The sequence below is a fragment of the Ranitomeya variabilis genome, chromosome 1 (genome assembly GCF_051348905.1).
Source record: "Ranitomeya variabilis isolate aRanVar5 chromosome 1, aRanVar5.hap1, whole genome shotgun sequence".
Classification (NCBI taxonomy): Eukaryota; Metazoa; Chordata; class Amphibia; order Anura; family Dendrobatidae; genus Ranitomeya; species Ranitomeya variabilis.
Genome location: NC_135232.1, coordinates 642,910,547 through 642,929,468, shown reverse-complemented (window position 1 = coordinate 642,929,468; position 18,922 = coordinate 642,910,547). Strand labels below are relative to the sequence as shown.

The 18,922-nt window shown below is 41.3% G+C and overlaps 1 protein-coding gene across 2 annotated transcripts in view; it reads left to right on the top strand.

Moving 5' to 3' along the window:
* TMEM62 (transmembrane protein 62) overlaps nucleotides 1–18,922 on the top strand; it is an 88,369-nt gene that overhangs the window by 57,928 nt on the left and 11,519 nt on the right. For both annotated transcript variants that reach the window (XM_077261501.1, XM_077261493.1), the window contains exons 6-12: nucleotides 4,510–4,634; nucleotides 5,769–5,891; nucleotides 5,974–6,129; nucleotides 14,847–15,006; nucleotides 15,339–15,452; nucleotides 16,829–16,913; nucleotides 17,940–18,044. In XM_077261501.1, coding sequence (XP_077117616.1) covers nucleotides 4,510–4,634; nucleotides 5,769–5,891; nucleotides 5,974–6,129; nucleotides 14,847–15,006; nucleotides 15,339–15,452; nucleotides 16,829–16,913; nucleotides 17,940–18,044 — 868 coding nt within the window. The remainder of the gene's footprint in view (nucleotides 1–4,509; nucleotides 4,635–5,768; nucleotides 5,892–5,973; nucleotides 6,130–14,846; nucleotides 15,007–15,338; nucleotides 15,453–16,828; nucleotides 16,914–17,939; nucleotides 18,045–18,922) is intronic.

Here is an 18,922-nt window from a genome sequence, read left to right as displayed (position 1 = left end):
CTATATTTTGCTGGGTATTAAGGTTTTCTAACCTTATTCTGGGGCTGCGATGTCTATAAGTATCTATCACAATAAATAACTTGCTGTGGTTCATTATTGGTATTGGAGTACAATGGGTGAATTTCCCTCTCTGTTTCTGATGCTTATTTCGTTTACCACATTCATACTGAAATTGGCCATTATAGATGTATACCAGGCACTCACTACGGTGATTTTCTTTGCGGATCTCTTTAGATATCTATGGTTTTCTGATCTTTCATATCATTTATACATCTAGTCTGGTTTTAGCCTGGGACTTTGATTCCTGGGCTTCTGTACCCACCCTGGGAGAGTTTCTTTGGTATTCTCCATTGTGCTGTCCTGAGGGACGTAATGGAAAAAGTGAATTAGACCTACCGGTAATTCGGTTTCCAGGTAGTCCCTCAGGACAGCACCCTTAGTTCCCTCCCTTATGTTTCTCTTTCTAGGCTTGTACGGGATTAATCTACCGGCAGATTGTTCGTCCTTTGAGTCACCATGGCTCAAAATTAAGATGAAGCCGTTAAATGGATTATAACACATGTGTTTGTAAGGGCATGTTTAGACCATTTATTTCCATCCTTCTGTGGTACTTTGAAAAAACACTGGAGGGTGGAGGTGGGAGGGTCCTTTTAACCTCTCTATGATCCTGTCCCGCTATAGGTCAAAGGAAGGACATCCTCCATTGTGCTGTCCTGAGGGACTACCTGGAAACCGAATTACCGGTAGGTCTAATTCCCTTTTTTTATTTTCACGGCTCTGCATTATAAACTTCTGTGAAGCACTTGGGGGTTCAAAGTGCTCACCACATATCTAGATTAGTTCCTTGGGGGGGTCTAGTTTCCAAAATTGGGTCACTTGTGGGGGGTTTCTACTGTTTAGGCACATCAGGGGCTCTGCAAATGCAACGTGACGCCTGCAGACCATTCCATCAAAGTCTGCATTTCAAAAGTCACTACTTCCCTTCCAAGCCCCGACGTGTGCCCAAACAGTGGTTTACCCCCACATATGGGGTACCAGCATACTCAGGACAAACTGGGCAACAAATATTGGGGTCCAATTTCTCCTGTTACTCTTGTGAAAATAAAAAATTGCGGGCTAAAAAATAATTTTTGAGGAAAGAAAAATGATTTTTTATTTTCACGGCTCTGCGTTATAAACTTCTGTGAAGCACTTGGGGGTTTAAAGTGGTCACCGCACATCTAGATTAGTTCCATGGGGGATCTAGTTTCCAAAATGGGGTCACATGTGGGGGAGCTTCAATGTTTAGGCACACAGGGGCTCTCCACAAACGCGACATGGTGTCTGCTAACGATTGGAGCTAATTTTTCATTCAAAAAGTCAAATGGCGCTCCTTCCCTTCCGACCAATGCCGTGTGCCCAAACAGTGGTTTACCCCCACATGTGAGGTATCAGTGTACTCAGGAGAAATTGCCCAATACATTTTAGGATTCATTTTATCCTGTTGCAGACGTGGAAATGAACAAATTGAGGCTAAAATAAATTTTTTGTGAAAAATAAAAAAGTACTTTTTCATATTTATGGATCAATTTGTGAAGCACATGGGGGTTCAAAGTGCCCACTATGCATCTAGATAGGTTCCTTGGGGGGTCTAGTTTCCAAAATGGGGCCACGTGGGGGAGCTCCAATGTTTAGGCACACAGGGGCTCTCCAAACGTGACATGGTGTCTGCTAACGATTGAAGCTAATTTTTCATTCAAAAGTCAAATGGCGCTCCTTCCCTTCCGAGCCTTGCCGTGTGCACAAACAGTGGTTTGTGACCACATATGAGGTATCGGTGTACTCAGGAGCAATTGCCCAACACATTTTGGGATCCATTTTATCCTGTTGCCCATGTGAAAATGAAATAATTGAGGATAGAATAAATTTTTTGTGAAATAAAGTACTTTTTCATTATTACGGATCAATTTTTGAAGCACCTGAGGGTTCAAAGTGCTCACTATGCATCTAGATAAGCTCCTTGGGGGGGTCTAGTTTCCAAAATGGGGTCACTTGTGGGGGAGCTCCAATGTGTAGGCACACAGGGGCTCTCCAAACGCGACATAGTGTACGCTAAAGATTGGAGCCAATTTTTCATTGAAAAAGTCAAATGGCGCTCCTTCCCTTCCGAGCCCTGTCGTGCGCCCAAACAGTGGTTCCCCCCTACATATGGGGTATCGGCGTACTCAGGACAAATATTACAATAACTTTTGGAGTCCAGTTTCTCTTTTTACCCTTTGGAAAATAAAAAAATTGTTGCTAAAAGATCATTTTTGTGACTATAAAAAGTTAAATGTTCATTTTTTCCTTCCATGTTGCTTCTGCTGCTGTGAAGCACCTGAAGGGTTAATAAACTTCTTGAATGTGGTTTTGAGTACCTTGAGGGGTGCAGTTTTTAGAATGTTGTCACTTTGGGGTATTTTCAGCCATATAGACCCCTCAAACTGACTTCAAATGTGAGGAGGTCCCTAAAAAAAATGGTGTTGTAAAAATGAGAAATCGCTGGTCAAATTTTAACCCTTATAACTTAATGGCAAAAAAAAAAAATTGTTTCCAACATTGTGCTGATTTAAAGTAAACATGTGGGTAATGTTATTTATTAACTATTTTGCGTCACATAACTCTCTTGTTTAACAGAATAAAAATTCAAAGTTTGAAATTTTCAAAATTTTAGCCAAATTTCCATTTTTTTCACAAATAAACGCAAAAATCATCGACCTAAGTATACCACTAACATGAAGCCCAAAATGTCACGAAAAAACAATCTCAGAACCGCTTAGGATCCGTTGAAGCGTTCCTGAGTTATTACCTCATAAAGGGACACTGGTCAGAATTGCAAAAAACGGCCAGGTCATTAAGGTCAAAATAGGCTGGGTCATGAAGGGGTTAAGGTAGCCTTCTTGTTCGCATTAACATCGGTGCGTAGGGTGAGTGATATCCAGTCTCTTTCTAGACTTACTCTGTATACACAGTTCCTGGATGACAGGGTGGTGCTTAGGCCAGATCCAGCTTACTTGCCCAAAGTAGCCTCCAGTTTCCACAGGTCGCAGGTGATAGTTCTTTCTTTCCTCCCAAATCCTACTAACCAGAAAGAAAAGCTCCATACTTTAGACGTTAAGAGATGCCTGCTAGAGTATGTATCGGTCACTAATCCTTGGAAGAAGGATAATGCCTTGTTTGTGTCCTTCCAGGGCACCAGGAAGGGTCTTAGGGCGTCAAAGAGTACTTTACCTAGGTAGATTAGGGAGGCTATTTCTTTAGCGTATGCATCGAGTGGCAGGCCAGCATCGGAGGGGCTAAGGGCACATTCCACTCGCGTTATGGCAACCTCATGGGCGGAGAGGTCGGAGGTCTCAATTGACCAGATATGTAAGGCAGCTACATGGTCTTCTCCTTCCACCTTTTATAATCTTTATAGGTTGGATATGGATGCCTCCTTAGATCTCACCTTCGGTATAAGGGTGCTGCAGGCTGTGGTCCCTCCCTAAGTCAATTATTACCTCTGTAATTCTCTTGTGGTGCTGTCATGAGAGACCGAATAAAGTCTTAGTTACTTACCGGTAAAGGTATTTTTTGGAGCCCATGACAGCACCCTTAGATTCCCTCCCTTCACATGTGGGTGTGCACTTCTTCCTCTTTTAAGTTTTCACATGTGTGAAATTGTTCGTTGTTAGAGTATTGTATATATTTCTGCCATTAACCATGGAGGTCCTCTCGGGCTCTGTAATCCAACTGATGCATGGGAGAGGTGCAGCCCTTTTGTATCTGTAGGTTTACTGTCCCTGAAGGGCGGATCCCCTTTCTCGTGGTGCTGTCATGGGCTCCAAAAATACCGGTAAGTAACTAAGACTTTTTCTTTGTATTCTTTCTTTTCCCACCCTTAGGGACTGCTTTAGGACATCCCATGGTTACCTGTGTCCCCCAATGAAGCGATAAAGACAGAAGGACTTTTTGTACTCACCGTAAAATCTTTCTTGGAGCCTTCATTGGGGGACACAGCACCCTCCCTAATTGTTTGTACCACTATTGGGCCTAAGTGCCTTTGTTGTTGGATTGATACATATGTTGAGTTTTGGTTGTGGCTGTCGGTGGGTGTATACTCCGGAGGAGGAGCTATTTTCCTTTTTTTGCCTAGTGTCGGCCTCCTAGTGACAGCAGCATACACTCATGGTTACCTGTGTCCCCCCAATGAAGGCTCCAAGAAAGATTTTGCGGTGAGTACCAAAAATCCTTCTTTGTCTCTCAACCATATATTTCGAGCACCCCGAAGATACTCTGTTAGCACCCGAGCATGCTCGGATAACCCCTTATCCGGGCACGTTCACTTTTCACTGGTTTTAATGCATTAGCAGGTGGATATTTTTCACTATATTTCTAAGTGACCGTTGAGAAATCCCTACTCATGATTACATCATCTTTGTCTATGTATCTTTATTTAGGAGGATAACATATGATCATTTAATAAGTTGTTCTGTGTCCGTCTTCTCTTAGAGTCAGCTGCAGACGTTGTCCAGGCTCGCTGGTGAGAGTATTCGTAGTAATCATTCTGTGTGGTTTGGCCATTATCCAACTTCAACCATTGTGTCACCTTCTCCAGGCGTTCGGGCAGTAATGAGGTCAGTTTTATCACTCCGCAAATCATCATGAACTAATGCTAATACAGTGTGGACGATTGTCTCACTCGGCTGCACACGGAGGTAGACACATGAAGGTTTCTTCTGCTGTTTTGTCTGTTTTTTTTAAATACGGCATAAACCGCTGTAGGTTCAACAAAATAAACATGACCTTTCTGGCATAACGGAAAAAAAAAGATAACATGTAGCACAGCCCATGTGTCTGCAGGGATCCACCCACTCAGGATACCACAATTTGGTTCAGTACTGTTTTACATAAACACTTCTCTGGAGCGGTTGCCTCCAGACACACTGAATACTGTTTACATCCTAGACCACACCTTGATGTGAAGATATGGTGTACAACCTCCTGCCCACACTTTAGCTGTCAACAAAAAACCTAGCCGTTAAACATTATTATTATTATTTATTATTATAGCGCCCTTTATTCCATGGCGCTTTACATGTGAGGAGGGGTATACATGATAAAAAAACAGGTACAGTAATCTTAAACAAGTCTCGACTTGTACAGAAGGAGAGAGGACCCTACCCGTGAAGGCTCACAATCTACATGACTGATTAACCCCACTCCGCACTTAGTGTGCTAGAGCAAACGTCTAAGTTTCAAGTCACTGAAGCTAATAGCCTCAGTGAAACATATCTCCCCTCCACTACTTGACAGATAAAGTGATCGAGATGTTAAATTCCTCTTTGTTTTTGGTTCTTTACTTTTTTCTTGTATTTGCAGAGTTGACACGCTTTGTATTTTGCTTATTTGGACTTTGTCAGATGCGAAAACACTGAATGTTTTTTTTGTTTGTTTTTTTTCTTTTTGGTTGGTGTTACATTGCGTGGTTTCAGCCCTATCATGTTAGTCATAAAGTTTAAAGCCGATCTACGGGTGTTATATATCTACATATTATGACCAGATCTGTGATAAGGCATAAAATCTTTCAATATTAGTAGTAGATATTAAACTTTAATCATTGGAATGTGGTCATTGTGCCAAGATCTGAAAGTCTTCAGGTCAGTTGCTTTAACTTAACCTTTTATTGTCACTTATTAGAAAACAAAAGTATAAAATTTGCAAGACCTTTTAAAAAGTTGTGCCGCCTAACAATGAGTTGCCATCCATAGCCCGGCTGTGGCGTACATGTGTGGTCACCTGCACACATTAGGAGGGTTGGCCCCAGTCCTGCACTCGCAGCACCTACAAGGGACATTAGAGCTGGAGCTGGGAGACTGGATGCACAACAGAAGGTAACACTCACTATACTGTTAGATATGTCAAGTCTACACCCCGCTGGATGGCACATTATTACCATTTATTCCCCCCCCCCAGGTTCCGCATCTTTGCCTTTGATCACGACCTGTTCAGCTTTGTAGATCTCCAGCATGAAGAATGGCCTGCGATCCTGATCACCAACCCTAAGTCTGCACTTTACTCCAATCCGGCGTCGGAGCCGTTAAAGCGGATCTTGCACTCCACACACATACGGTATTTCTCCTTTATCTGGCTGGGGAAATTGTTTGGATAATAAAGTGATCCAGTCCTTAAAACCTAGGAAGATGTTGTTTAATAGGTTTTTAAGGGGTAGAATTCTGGCATTAAACTTCTCTAAATTTTGCAACATTTTTCTCAAATTCATGTGGATACTTTTTGGCTTTTTACATTTGAGAAAAATGGTAAGATGCTCCAAATTCATTAAATATCATTTAGACTGGGGTTCAGATTGCCAGTCTTAATGAATCACGTGGGAGTGGGGGGTTATATGTATTTCATTGTGACCAATGAAAATGAAGCAAAAAGTTTTTATTGAAAATGTGTGGTTGTGTGTCTACAGCTCTGGCACAGATCTATGTGTCTCCGTTCCAAAATAAAAAACTACAAACAAACCCTATTTTAGTTTTATCTGGCAGTTACACATTGTACCAAAGGTCCTTTTATTCTTGTGATGGACTATGAATGCAGGATCTGACCATACAAGGTCTGTTTGTAGTCTTGCTGTTACATGCACATAAATCGGGGTAGGCAAAACCATACATTTTATTAAGCCTGTTTTCACAAATGCTTAAAGGGGATTTCTGGCTGCAGTGTGTTTAAAAAAAAAAAAAAAAAAAAACAATGGCCGTGAGTTTGCATTGCTGAGCATGCTGCCGGATACAGTCTACTATGACTGCTGCTCCTTCACTTTAGGGTTTTACTTTTCTTCCTAAAATTGATGGCATGTAACAGGTGACTTTCCTAATTCTCAGAGTCTTCGTTTATGCAATTTATTGGCATTCTCATCAGAGTTTATGCATTGTAAGCAGATATAGCAACAATGTTCTAAAATGAAACCATTGGGCACTGATTGCTTTCTCTTGTGTATGTAGCTATTAGTTGGTCTCATGTATCAACTGCCTCTTTGGTGGAATTATAATTTAATATCATCTGCGACATTTCGTCATCTCGACTACTTAATGCATTGTCATGGTGCATCGTCTTCAAAATAATACAGTGTATCTATATACTAATTTTTATGTCCAGCATTGGGAACGTTGCACACTGTTTTGTAATTCAAAACATGAAGAGAAATGTATATAATATTTAACTACTTTACAGAAAATAACAAAAAATGAACATTTGGCCGTTCTAAAAAAAAAATAGGAGTGTCTGTATTTGTCTTTACAGACTCACAATATGTATTATTTTGTGGATTTAGCATTCCTGTGACTCCCTAACCTAATATTTAGTTGTTACCCACAGATATTTAGAACTGCTTCACATCTGTTACATAGAGTCGCCTAACTTCTGGCCCCTGTCACTGTTACTCCAGCCCAGGAGGCTTGGACTACATCCCACAATTTTTGGGGGCATATGTTGGCGTTACCTCATAAACAGCATTTTTGATGTCACCCCACAAGTGTTCTATTGGATTAAGGTCCGGGGATTGGGCTGGCCGCTCCATAATCTCAATTTTGTTGGACTGGAACCAAGATTTTGCTCATTTACTTGTGTGTTTAGGGTTCCTGTCTCGTTGAAACCCCCATGTCAACGGCATATCCTCTTCAGCGTAAGGAAACATGACGTCTTCAAGTATTATAATGTCGGGGTCGTAAAACGACAATTACCCTTCCTTCACCAGTCATTCCCAATTAATATGTGTGCAGGGCATCTGGTACCGGATAAGAATAAATCAGACAGGTAGCTGGTTCAAACTTAGTTAATGCCCCGTGCATCCACACATGTCTGCAGCGGTCACACCAACTGGCTTTATTCTAAAATACACAATACTATATTGAGTGTTAGGGGAAGGCGTGCATTAGGCGGGGTTTAAGCTAGCATTCAGTCTTTCTGATTTGTTCTGACGTCTTCTGGTGGATTCCTCCTTTTCTTCACATTCCTTAAGTTTAGTTTCTGAGGAAATGGCTTAACCCTTCGGTCACTAACCTGAAACGAAACTGAACTCTGGCGACCATCTTTAAATACAATTACATATGCATTAGCTAGCAGATAGGAAAAACTTATTGTTTCACAGTATAAGAGTATAGCAGTACAAAAAGAGTATAAAGATATATAAAAGTACAAAAGGTATATAAGAAAATACATTTTCACCTTGACAATAATATATGCAAACTGGTCCATGATCCCCAGTATGCGGTAAATAGGTCCGGCCCCATAGTAAGAGACACATGCCCATATGATGCCTGCACCACCATGCTTCACTGTCCTCAGACTGTACTGTGGCTGAATGCAGAGTTTGGGGGTCGTCTGATGAACTGTCTGCGGACCTTGGACCCAAACAGAACAATTGTACTTTCATCAGTCCACAAACTGCTTCTCCATTTCTCTTTAGGCCAGTTGATGTGTTCTTTGGCAAATTGAATCCGCTTCAGTACATGTATTTTTTTTTTTTCAACAGTGGGACATTGAAGGGACTTCTTGGTAAGAGATTAGCGTCACACAGTTGTCTTCTGTCACAGTCCTCACAGGTAACATGAGACTGTCTTTGATCATCCTGGAGTTGATCATTGGCTGAGCCTTTGCCATTCTAGATATTCTTCCTCCCATTCGGATTGTGGTCTTCCGGTTTCTTCCACGTCTCTCTGGCTTTCCATTATAAAGCATTGGAGATCATTTTAGCTGAACAGCCGATCACTGTCTGCACTTCTTTATAAGTTTTACCCTCTCCAATCAACTTTTTATCAAACTAGGCTGTTCTTCCGAACAATGTCTCGAACGACCCATATTTCTCAGGCTTTCCAGGAGAAATGCATCTACAACATGTCCTGGCTTCACCCTTAGATAAGGGCCACCTGATTCACAGCTGTTCCTTCACAGAATGACTGACCTCACTAACTGATCTCCACACTGCTATTATTGTGAACACTTTCCCCTTTCAATTTTTCTAATACACAGACTCAGAAACCTGCAGATCATCAATGCGGAGTCTGGTGGATTTCTTAGAATCTACTGCACCAACTGGTAAATTGTGTGACATGTGGGAATATAATTTATACCAAAAAACTGGTTAGTCATATTGGACAGCTATTATTTTGAACACTTCTGTATTTGTTTTTTGGGAATGAAACCACTGTAGTATCTCCAGTAAAGTAAAACATTGAACTATGAACATCTTTTACCAAGGGTACCTTGCGGCTGTTCAGGCTTGCTTTTTCTTACAGTGCCCAGCATTGTAAATTTTCACCCCAGTTGGTGTGATGTAAAAAAGTTGTCACATTTTGTCCTGTTAGTCCATACGTCAAACCATAAACTACTCGCATTCTCTGATTCTTTTCAGGTTTTTCTTTAGGCTTCTTTCCGGTATATCCCCGAGCATTTAGAGCATATGCTCTACTGCTGTCACAAAGTGTCCATATCTTGATGCTGTACTTTGCCGGCTTACTCGGTATGTATTGTGTGATTGGGCACCTACCTCCGAATGCAACAAGTTGGTCATCCACAGTGACATCTTCACCAATATTGTATACTTTTGGAAGAACCCCTATCCGTTTTTTTCCAAACTTCTCTAATAGTGATTAGAGAATTATCTGATGTTAGCAGAGGGCAATGCTCCTGCCTGGACAGAAGACTGCAAGTTCCAAATGACATTTGTTTTTAGACAGAATTGCTAGCATCGGACTAGTGCGCCTCATCAGATCCAACTTCAGAATCAGAAATCTCGTAATCCCCCCACACTTATGTGATCCTCATCTTCGGATACTTTCTCCTGTTGGATATCTTCTTCAGAATCGGAGGCGTTGGCAAGCTTTTCCAATTCCGTTTTACTCAATGGACTTCTTCGCCACATTTTTATCCAACTTACCAAATAATGGACACTCGCAACTTTCAAGGGGTTAAAATCAGCATTGTGGAATAAATTAGCACTATATGAATAAACAACACTAACCAGTGTAGCAACAATAAGAGCTTATATCCTAGGGTAAAACAGACCTGTACTCAAAGCCCATCCATCTGCAGTAACTTGTCAATATATTGCGCGCACGGAACGGCAGGAACTGGAGAAATCCATAAACTATACAGGTCCTTCTAAAAAAATTAGCATATAGTGTTAAATTTCATTATTTACCATAATGTAATGATTACAATTAAACTTTCATATATTATAGATTCATTATCCACCAACTGAAATTTGTCAGGTCTTTTATTGTTTTAATACTGATGATTTTGGCATACAACTCCTGATAACCCAAAAAACCTGTCTCAATAAATTAGCATATTTCAACCGTCCAATCAAATAAAAGTGTTTTTTAATAACAAACAAAAAAACCATCAAATAATAATGTTCAGTTATGCACTCAATACTTGGTCGGGAATCCTTTGGCAGAAATGACTGCTTCAATGTGGCGTGGCATGGAGGCAATCAGCCTGTGACACTGCTGAGATGTTATGGAGGCCCAGGATGCTTCAATAGCGGCCTTAAGCTCATCCAGAGTGTTGGGTCTTGCGTCTCTCAACTTTCTCTTCACAATATCCCACAGATTCTCTATGGGGTTCAGGTCAGGAGAGTTGGCAGGCCAATTGAGCACAGTAATACCATGGTCAGTAAACCATTTACCAGTGGTTTTGGCACTGTGAGCAGGTGCCAGGAAGCATGAAGTGCTCCAAAATCTCCTGACAGCTAGCTGCATTGACCCTGCCCTTGATGAAACACAGTGGACCAACACCAGCAGCTGACATGGCACCCCACACCACTGACTGTGGGTACTTGACACTGGACTTCAGGCATTTTGGCATTTCCTTCTCCCCAGTCTTCCTCCAGACTCTGGCACCTTGATTTCCGAATGACATGCAAAATTTGCTTTCATCAGAAAAAAGTACTTGGGACCACTTAGCAACAGTCCAGTGCTGCTTCTCTGTAGCCCAGGTCAGGCGCTTCTGCCGCTGTTTATGGTTCAAAAGTGGCTTTACCTGGGGAATGCGGCACCTGTAGCCCATTTCCTGCACACGCCTGTGCACGGTGGCTCTGGATGTTTCCACACCAGACTCAGTCCACTGCTTCCTCAGGTTCCCCAAGGTCTGGAATCAGTCCTTCTCCACAATCTTCCTCAGGGTCCGGTCACCTCTTCTCGTTGTACAGCGTTTTCTGCCACATTGTTTCCTTCCAACAGACTTACCATTGAGGTGCCTTGATACAGCACTCTGGGAACAGCCTATTTGTTGAGAAATTTCTTTCTGGGTCTTACCCTCTTGCTTGAGGGTGTCAATGATGGCCTTCTTGACATCTGTCAGGTCGCTAGTCTTACCCATGATGGGGGTTTTGAGTAATGAACCAGGCAGGGAGTTTTTAAAAGCCTCAGGTATCTTTTGCATGTGTTTAGAGTTAATTAGTTGATTCAGAAGATTAGGGTAATAGGTCGTTTAGAGAACCTTTTCTTGATATGCTAATTTATTGAGACAGGTTTTTTGGGTTATCAGGAGTTGTATGCCAAAATCATCAGTATTAAAACAATAAAAGACCTGACAAATTTCAGTTGGTGGATAATGAATCTATAATATATGAAAGTTTAATTGTAATCATTACATTATGGTAAATAATGAAATTTAACACTATATGCTAATTTTTTGAGAAGGACCTGTAGTAGATGCAATAGATAATCCACAATGATACTATTCATCATTTATGGGACTGTAAATATGGCGGGAGATCTGTATAAAGAACAGTCAGGACATATTGACCATATGTCACAATGAATATTTTATACAAAAAAAGTAAAAAAAAAAAATCATCACGAAACCTACCCACAAAGTAACTTGATTAACGACGATTTGCAGATCCTCATAATAAATAATCTGCAGCTTCACAAACTTTTTTTTTTCTCAATTAGACCCAACCAGTAAAGCAGTGCTAAATGTATCTGAGCGGTTCACAGATCCTTCCTGCTCGACCCGCTGTCAGGATGTCGCCGCAATCATGCAGCAAATGGCACAGTTCTGCTATTTATACCTTGAAGGAACACTGAACCTACAAATTATTAATAAAAGTTGCCAGACTGTCTGCTTGTCTGTCGAATTTCCTGCATCTTCCTACAACAGTGAAAGTTTAACCCCTTCACGACATGCGCCGTACATGTACTTCACATGTCGTGTCTCCCCCTTTCATGTGGGCTCCGGCACTGAGCCCACATCTTTCCTGGCACATGTCAGCTGTTTTGAACAGCTGACATGTGCCCGAAACAGCCGCAGGTGGAATCACGATCCACCCACGGCTGTTAACCTGTTAAATGGCGCTGTCAAACTCTGACAACAGCATTTAACACCCGCTTCCGGCAAGCACGCCGGAAATCCGCCCATCGGTGACCCCTGTCATGTGATAGTGGGGCACCATGACAACCAGAGGTCTCCTGCAGAACTCTATGGTTGTCACTGCCAGATTGCTATGAGCGCCGCCCGGTGGTCAGCTCTCATAGCAAGTCAGCAATTCTACTACATACAGGTGATCTGATCGTCGCCTGTATGTAGCAGAGCCGATCAGGTTATGGCAGCTTCTAGTCTCGTATAGAGACTATTGAAGCATGCAAAAAGTAAAAAAAAAAAATAATTATGTTTTTAAATATATTAAAAAACTGAAAAACTTATAAAAGTTCAAATCACCCCCCTTTTGCCCCATTCAAAATAAATAATAAAAAAATATATACACATATTTGGTATCACTGCGTTCAGAATCACCCAATCTATCAAAATAAAAAGAGTTAACTTGATCACTAAACGGCGTAGCGAGAAAAAATTCAAAATGCCAGAATTATGTTTTTTTGATCACCGCAACATGGCAATAAAATGCAATAACGGGCGATCAAAAGATCATATCTGCACCTAAATGGTATCATTAGAAACGTCAGTTCGGCCCGCAAAAAAATAAGACCTCACCCAACCTGAGATCACGAAAAATGGAGACGTTATGGGTATCAGAAAATGGCGCAATTTTTTTTTTTTTTTTTTTTTTTTAACAAACTTTAGATTTTTTTTTTTCACCGCTTAAATAAAAAAGAACCCAAACATGTTAGGTGTCTGTGAACTCGTACTGACCTGGAGAATCATAGTGGCAGGTCAGTTTTAGCATTTAGTGAACATGGCCATATTGACGGAAAAATAAAAAAGATATGACTCTGGGAAGAAAAGCGAAAAGCAGAAACACGAAAACTAAAAAGGCTCCGTCTTGAAGGGCCTACAAAAAAAAAAAAAAAATGTTTAAAGGTGTTGTCCATTTTTCAAAACTTATTTTGTTTTTTTACTTAAATGCATGCATTTTGGGCAAAAACAATAATTTTTTACAGTTGGGTTGAATTAAAAAAAACAAATGTTGCACAGTTTGCTTACTATAGCCTCCTTGTTGCGCTGTCTATAGCTGGCTGCAGAATCAGGTAATTGAGCGTCCGTCAGTGAGCTCGCTATGATGGTCCGATAGAGCATTTATCTTTATTTCTCTGAGCTCCCCTCAGCTGATTTATGACCACAGACCACATCAAAGTTGAATATGCCAAATAGCAAAGAGCCTGTAAAAGCCAAAGGTTGGAGAATTTTTAATGAAATTAAATTGCTAAACTGATTTTTAGCCTAAAAAAAAAAAATGGGTTTAAGTAAAAAAAAAAAAAAAGAAAGTTTCCAACCCCTTCTCTGGATCCAAACCATGCATCCATCCCCATCTGATAGATGGTTATCAGACTGGGACTTGGAGGAGCTTGGCGTTCCTGGTCTCCTCTCCAGGCAGAGAATTAGGGAAGGGCTCTAATAGAAGCCATATACTGTGCAGATTGTTTAATGCTGCAGCCCCTACATTCAGATAATGAGTGGTGGTCTTAGCTGTCAAATTTATTGAGTCACCTCTTTAAGATTACAGCGTTTTTAAGATGGCTCAATATGTAAGTATGAGTCCCCGTTGTCATCTTGTGCCTTATGGCCTCATGTCTGAGCAACATTGTGGGAATTGCCTGACTGATGCATCCCAGCAATTACATTTAAAAGGGCTGTCAGCTATCTCGGACCTCTGCCTTTCAACACTTTTGATATGTCCCCATGCCTTTGTAAAAGGCAAAGAGTTGCCCAGCAGTAAAAATTTGTTTTTTTTCTTTTTAAGCATGGATTGATTAAAAATAATAAACTGAGGCATACTGACCTTACAGTGCCCCCCACGGATCCAGCACGGGTCCATTCCAGAGATCTGAGTTGGTTTCAAAAGCAGTGTTTGTTCTGCTTGGAAATCAGAGCATCTCTGCAGTCTGTGATTGTCTGCAGTGGTCGGGTGACTAGAATTTAAAGTCATCAGAGAAACTTCCTATGAAGTACTCTTTCGAGGCTTTGCTTCTAGAGTTGGCACACACCTTTTGGAGTGGCCTCCACTGGGGCGCCAGAAGGTGAATATTCCTCTGTTTATTCTTTTTAATCAATCCGTGCCTTAAAAAACTTAGTTGGACAACCCCTTTAAGGATATGTTTCACACATGGCATACATGCCGTGTATTTACGGTACTAGCACAGTTGATGAGTTTCTACAAAACCTTTTACCCTTTGCATGGCAAAGCGTGACGCCTGCAGCAAATCCGCAGCATTTCTGCAATAAAATGCATTGCAGAAAAACACATTTGGTGCAGTTTTTGCCACTGTGGACTCACAGCTTTCGAGTACCTGTGGATGTACCATAAACCTAGTGTGAACGCTGTTTAAATAGTTTGATAGAATTCACCTAACCATTTTTTATTTTTTTTTTGTTTAAAGAATTCTGGTATTTTCTCCAGACCTTATCACGTCCGTAAAAGTGTTCATAGATGGGAACGAAGTTGGGGAAGCTGTGCACTCATCTGGCCCATTATATGTATTACAATGGATGGCAGAAAAATATAAGACCGGGCTCCACGAGATCAAAGTCAAAGTTACGGTAAGAAATCGAAAACGCCTGAAAAAGCCCCGTGTTATGTGAAACTCAGACTTTGAGCAAGAGACACAATATAGCAGCAGCTGCTCTCTCTTTCCTCCGGATGTATGTCATATGTGCGAAGGTGGGGAGTGAAGTTAGCGCTGATTGACCACAGAGATCGCATGACATAAAAATGTCACGCAATCCCTCGGAAAGCCAGTGCTGGAGCGCGTAAGTCTAAGTGTTATTATTTTACAAGGGGGAAACGTGGATTGAGCAGGGATTGTCTGAGTAGTGGACAATCCCTTTAATTTGCACTGTTCCATCTCATCGAAATATATATTTTTTTACAGGATGCAGCAGAAAGAAGTCGGTCTAGGAGCCACTTGTTTAGCCTAGACGTTGATGCTGATGTGCATTTTAGCCTTTTTCCTACTTTAATTCTTCTTATGGATCATTATGTTGTTGTAAGTTGTGTGCGCTGTATTTATCCCATATTAAGTACTGTCATTTTTGCAAGGCTCAAAATGTTAATGAGTGCCCTTCTTATCAAGAGAATCTGTCATCAGGTTTTTGCCTCCAAATCTGACATGTAGGAGCAGAGACACGGTGTCACTTATTCGACTGCTTGCTGTAGTTTTCCTAAAATCCCTGTTTTATCAGCAGGATATTATCACTAGAGGACTAGTTAACCTACTGCCATGTAGTTCTACACGTTCATGAGAACTATATAGCCCCACCTTCCCCACTGATTGGAAGCTTTCTGCCTATGCACAGTGTAAACAGAATGTTGCCAGTCAGTGGTTCGGGTGGGGTTATACACAGCACAGCATTCGGAGAACTGCTAGATCTGCAGCAGAGAAAACAAGGATTTTATAAAAACTGCAGCATGCCGCCCAGTAAGTGATACATTGTCGGAATCATGGTCTCTGCCCCTACATCATGCTACTCTCAGATGCGGTAGTGAAAACCTGCTGGCAGACTCTCTTTAATTATTATGATTTAAGGTCTAACTGAGCAACAATCTGGGAGTAGACTGGCTGGGATATCCCATCATTTTGATTGAAAGGGGTTCTCCTCTTCGGATAATATCTTTTCATTAGAAGGGTTTTGGTAATAGGTCAGCAGCAGTACTATAGCAAGGGTGCATATCTGTCGACAGCCTGGTTCCTGGAAATCGCCATCCATTGCTTGTAAAGAGAAGAGCGCAGCGCTCCTGGTAAGGTCTCTGTGAGGTGTGTTCACCAGAGGGGGTGCAACGTTTCAGCCTCCAGGAGGTCTTTCTTCATCTTTTTGAGGTTAAAATTCTGCAAAGGCTTTGCTGAATAAATACCTCCCGTTTAGACCTTATGGGAATGCTGTGCTATTCTTTCTACTGATCGTAGCGTGATCACGTTTTCCTTCTAGGACCCTAAAATATCAGTTTTTAAGGGTTTGTCCGGACATGGAAAGAATAAGTCTGCAGTCACTCTGTGAGACTGCTGAATAGTGGCAGAGTGCCGATATTGCCAGTGTGATTTTCATACTTGCGGTCTAGACCCATTTAGCATCTCTTCGGACTCCATCATTTTTGACCAGAAGAATACTGCAATATGCATCACTGTTTTCTGTAAAACCCCAAGATAACCCTTTAACAATCATTATTATTATTATTGGTGTCCGTAATTTGTCTGATCCACACAATCATGATGGAAACCGTGACACAGTAGTGTACAAACCACAACTAAATGTTAGCATCTTAGCATTATTATCTTGCATACATTATCTTGGGCCATTCATTTTTCCCATACTTTATTTTAAAAATGCTGAGTAATAATCCTGATGGTTTTTATTTCTTCCTCAGTCACAGGTACTGTTTATTCTGACTGTGCTGAGTCAGTTCATTTTACTGATTATCTACCGGATCAGGAGGCGAACAGTTCTTAGGGGTAAGTACAAAGATCATTACTTTACTGCAAATCTAATTTCTTCCATCTGTTAGAGGTCTTGTAAATGGTTGACGCTCCCAGTGTCCATGTTTTCCTGATGCATGACCCCTTGCAGTTATTTGCTGCATGCCTTAAAAAAGAGATTTTGCCAGCAGGACAAAAGTGGCATCTTTTGCTCTCCTTTTTATTCTCACTGCTACCCTGACTATGCCGTTTACTGCTACCCGTTTATGGTTTTCTGCCATGCAGTTGGAAATGTGTAGGACTTTTTAGGTAATGCTAATTTTTATGGTCATTACCTATGGGGGTGTGACTCGCATGATCCTCGGGGGTGTGTCTCGCATGATCCTCAGGGGCGTGTCTCGCATGATCCTCAGGGGCGTGTCTCGCATGATCCTCAGGGGCATGTCTTTAGCCAGCTCTGCATTACCTTATGAACCACAGCCGCTTAGCAAAGAGTATAAAAATTAATACCAAATAAAAAGGCACATATATATATTGAGCCATATGGCGGATTTAAAAAAAAAAAAAACTTGCGCGCTCGGGGAGCAGCGGGAATAAAAAAAAAAAAAAAAAAAGCTGAACACAGGTACACTTTAAAAACTCAATTATTTGTAGGTCTTTGCCTATTGCTAAGGATCATATTAGCTAATCACCAATATTGCCTGTTTGTCATGGTATCCAGGTACAAATTATTTTCTTCTTGGGGGGGGGAGAAATAAAAGGAATAAAAACTTTAATGTGTGGGCATCTGGAAAAGATTTGGCTTTATTAATCAACTTTTCCCCTTTTTATTTTTTTATTTTTACTTTTTAAACCACGATCTGTGACATAGATGAGGTCAAACAGCCTTGCTTGTATTAAATATTCTGCTATTAGCTGGTAAAAGCCGACCCTTCTCTACAGCCGTTATCTGCAGCTATGGAAATATTATCTGAAGTGTCAGTTGTCATTGTCCGATGTGTTAATCCACTTAGATAAAACACTTACTGTGCTCTCTGGCATCTTTCATATCTTTCTCTCTAGGCCCCCCTGGATATTTCACACTGGCATCTTTCTCGATGCACGTACTGAGCAAAAACAATACTTTCTTCTATGCCATGTTACTGCTAAATCTCTACACCGCAGTTGGTAAGTGGAATCCATCATCCATAATTGTTTTGTGCCGCTTTTCACACTGTCCTGCATGGCAAAAAAATCCTTTATAATGCAATCAATTTTGTTTCCTTGCTTAATGGAGCTTACCATGGTGTGGGGTGACCAGATATACATAATGTCTGGATGTTCATTAGAAATCACTACCCCTTTATGGACCTTTCTCACTGTTCTTCTCCTCCTCATTCACTGGCTCTGTCTGGTCTTGCATCCGAACCACCCGCAAAACGAGATTTTGGCTTATGCGTCGACTGAGTCATTGACTATAATTGTTCCAACTGAGTCACTGTCTGCTCTGTCGGGCATAATTTTCGGGTGTATATGCTCTGACATAGTAGACTGCATCTGAGCGTTCGCCTCCAGTAGGCGTATATGCCTAAAAGTAATGCACTACAGCACACGGTGACTCTGTTTGCACCATAAGACTCCCAAATCCCATTTTGCAGGGGGTTCGGATGTAAAACGCAATGGACCCACTAAACATTACGAAGAAGGCAGTCTGAAAGCACTCTTGGAGGAACCCAAAATAAAAAAAAAACCAACTGCTACTAATCCTCATCTTCTCTGGCATCGGCGCTATAATGATGCTTCGGTCTGTGTTTTCGCTGAAGCGCCAGCATCACAAAAACCCCACAGCAGTCACTCGGCCAAACGGGTTTGTGCCTCCTACTTTTGTAGAGCTGCCGTACTTACTGATTGGCTGCAGTGCTGTCAGCATGACGTCAGCGCTGCAGACAATATCAGACTGCTGGAGTAGCAGTAGAAATTCAGCACAGGACCTGGAAAAGTGAAGTTAAGCACAGGGGTTTTGTTTGTTTTTTAACAAACTGCCCCAAGAAGCAGGGGGTTTTTTT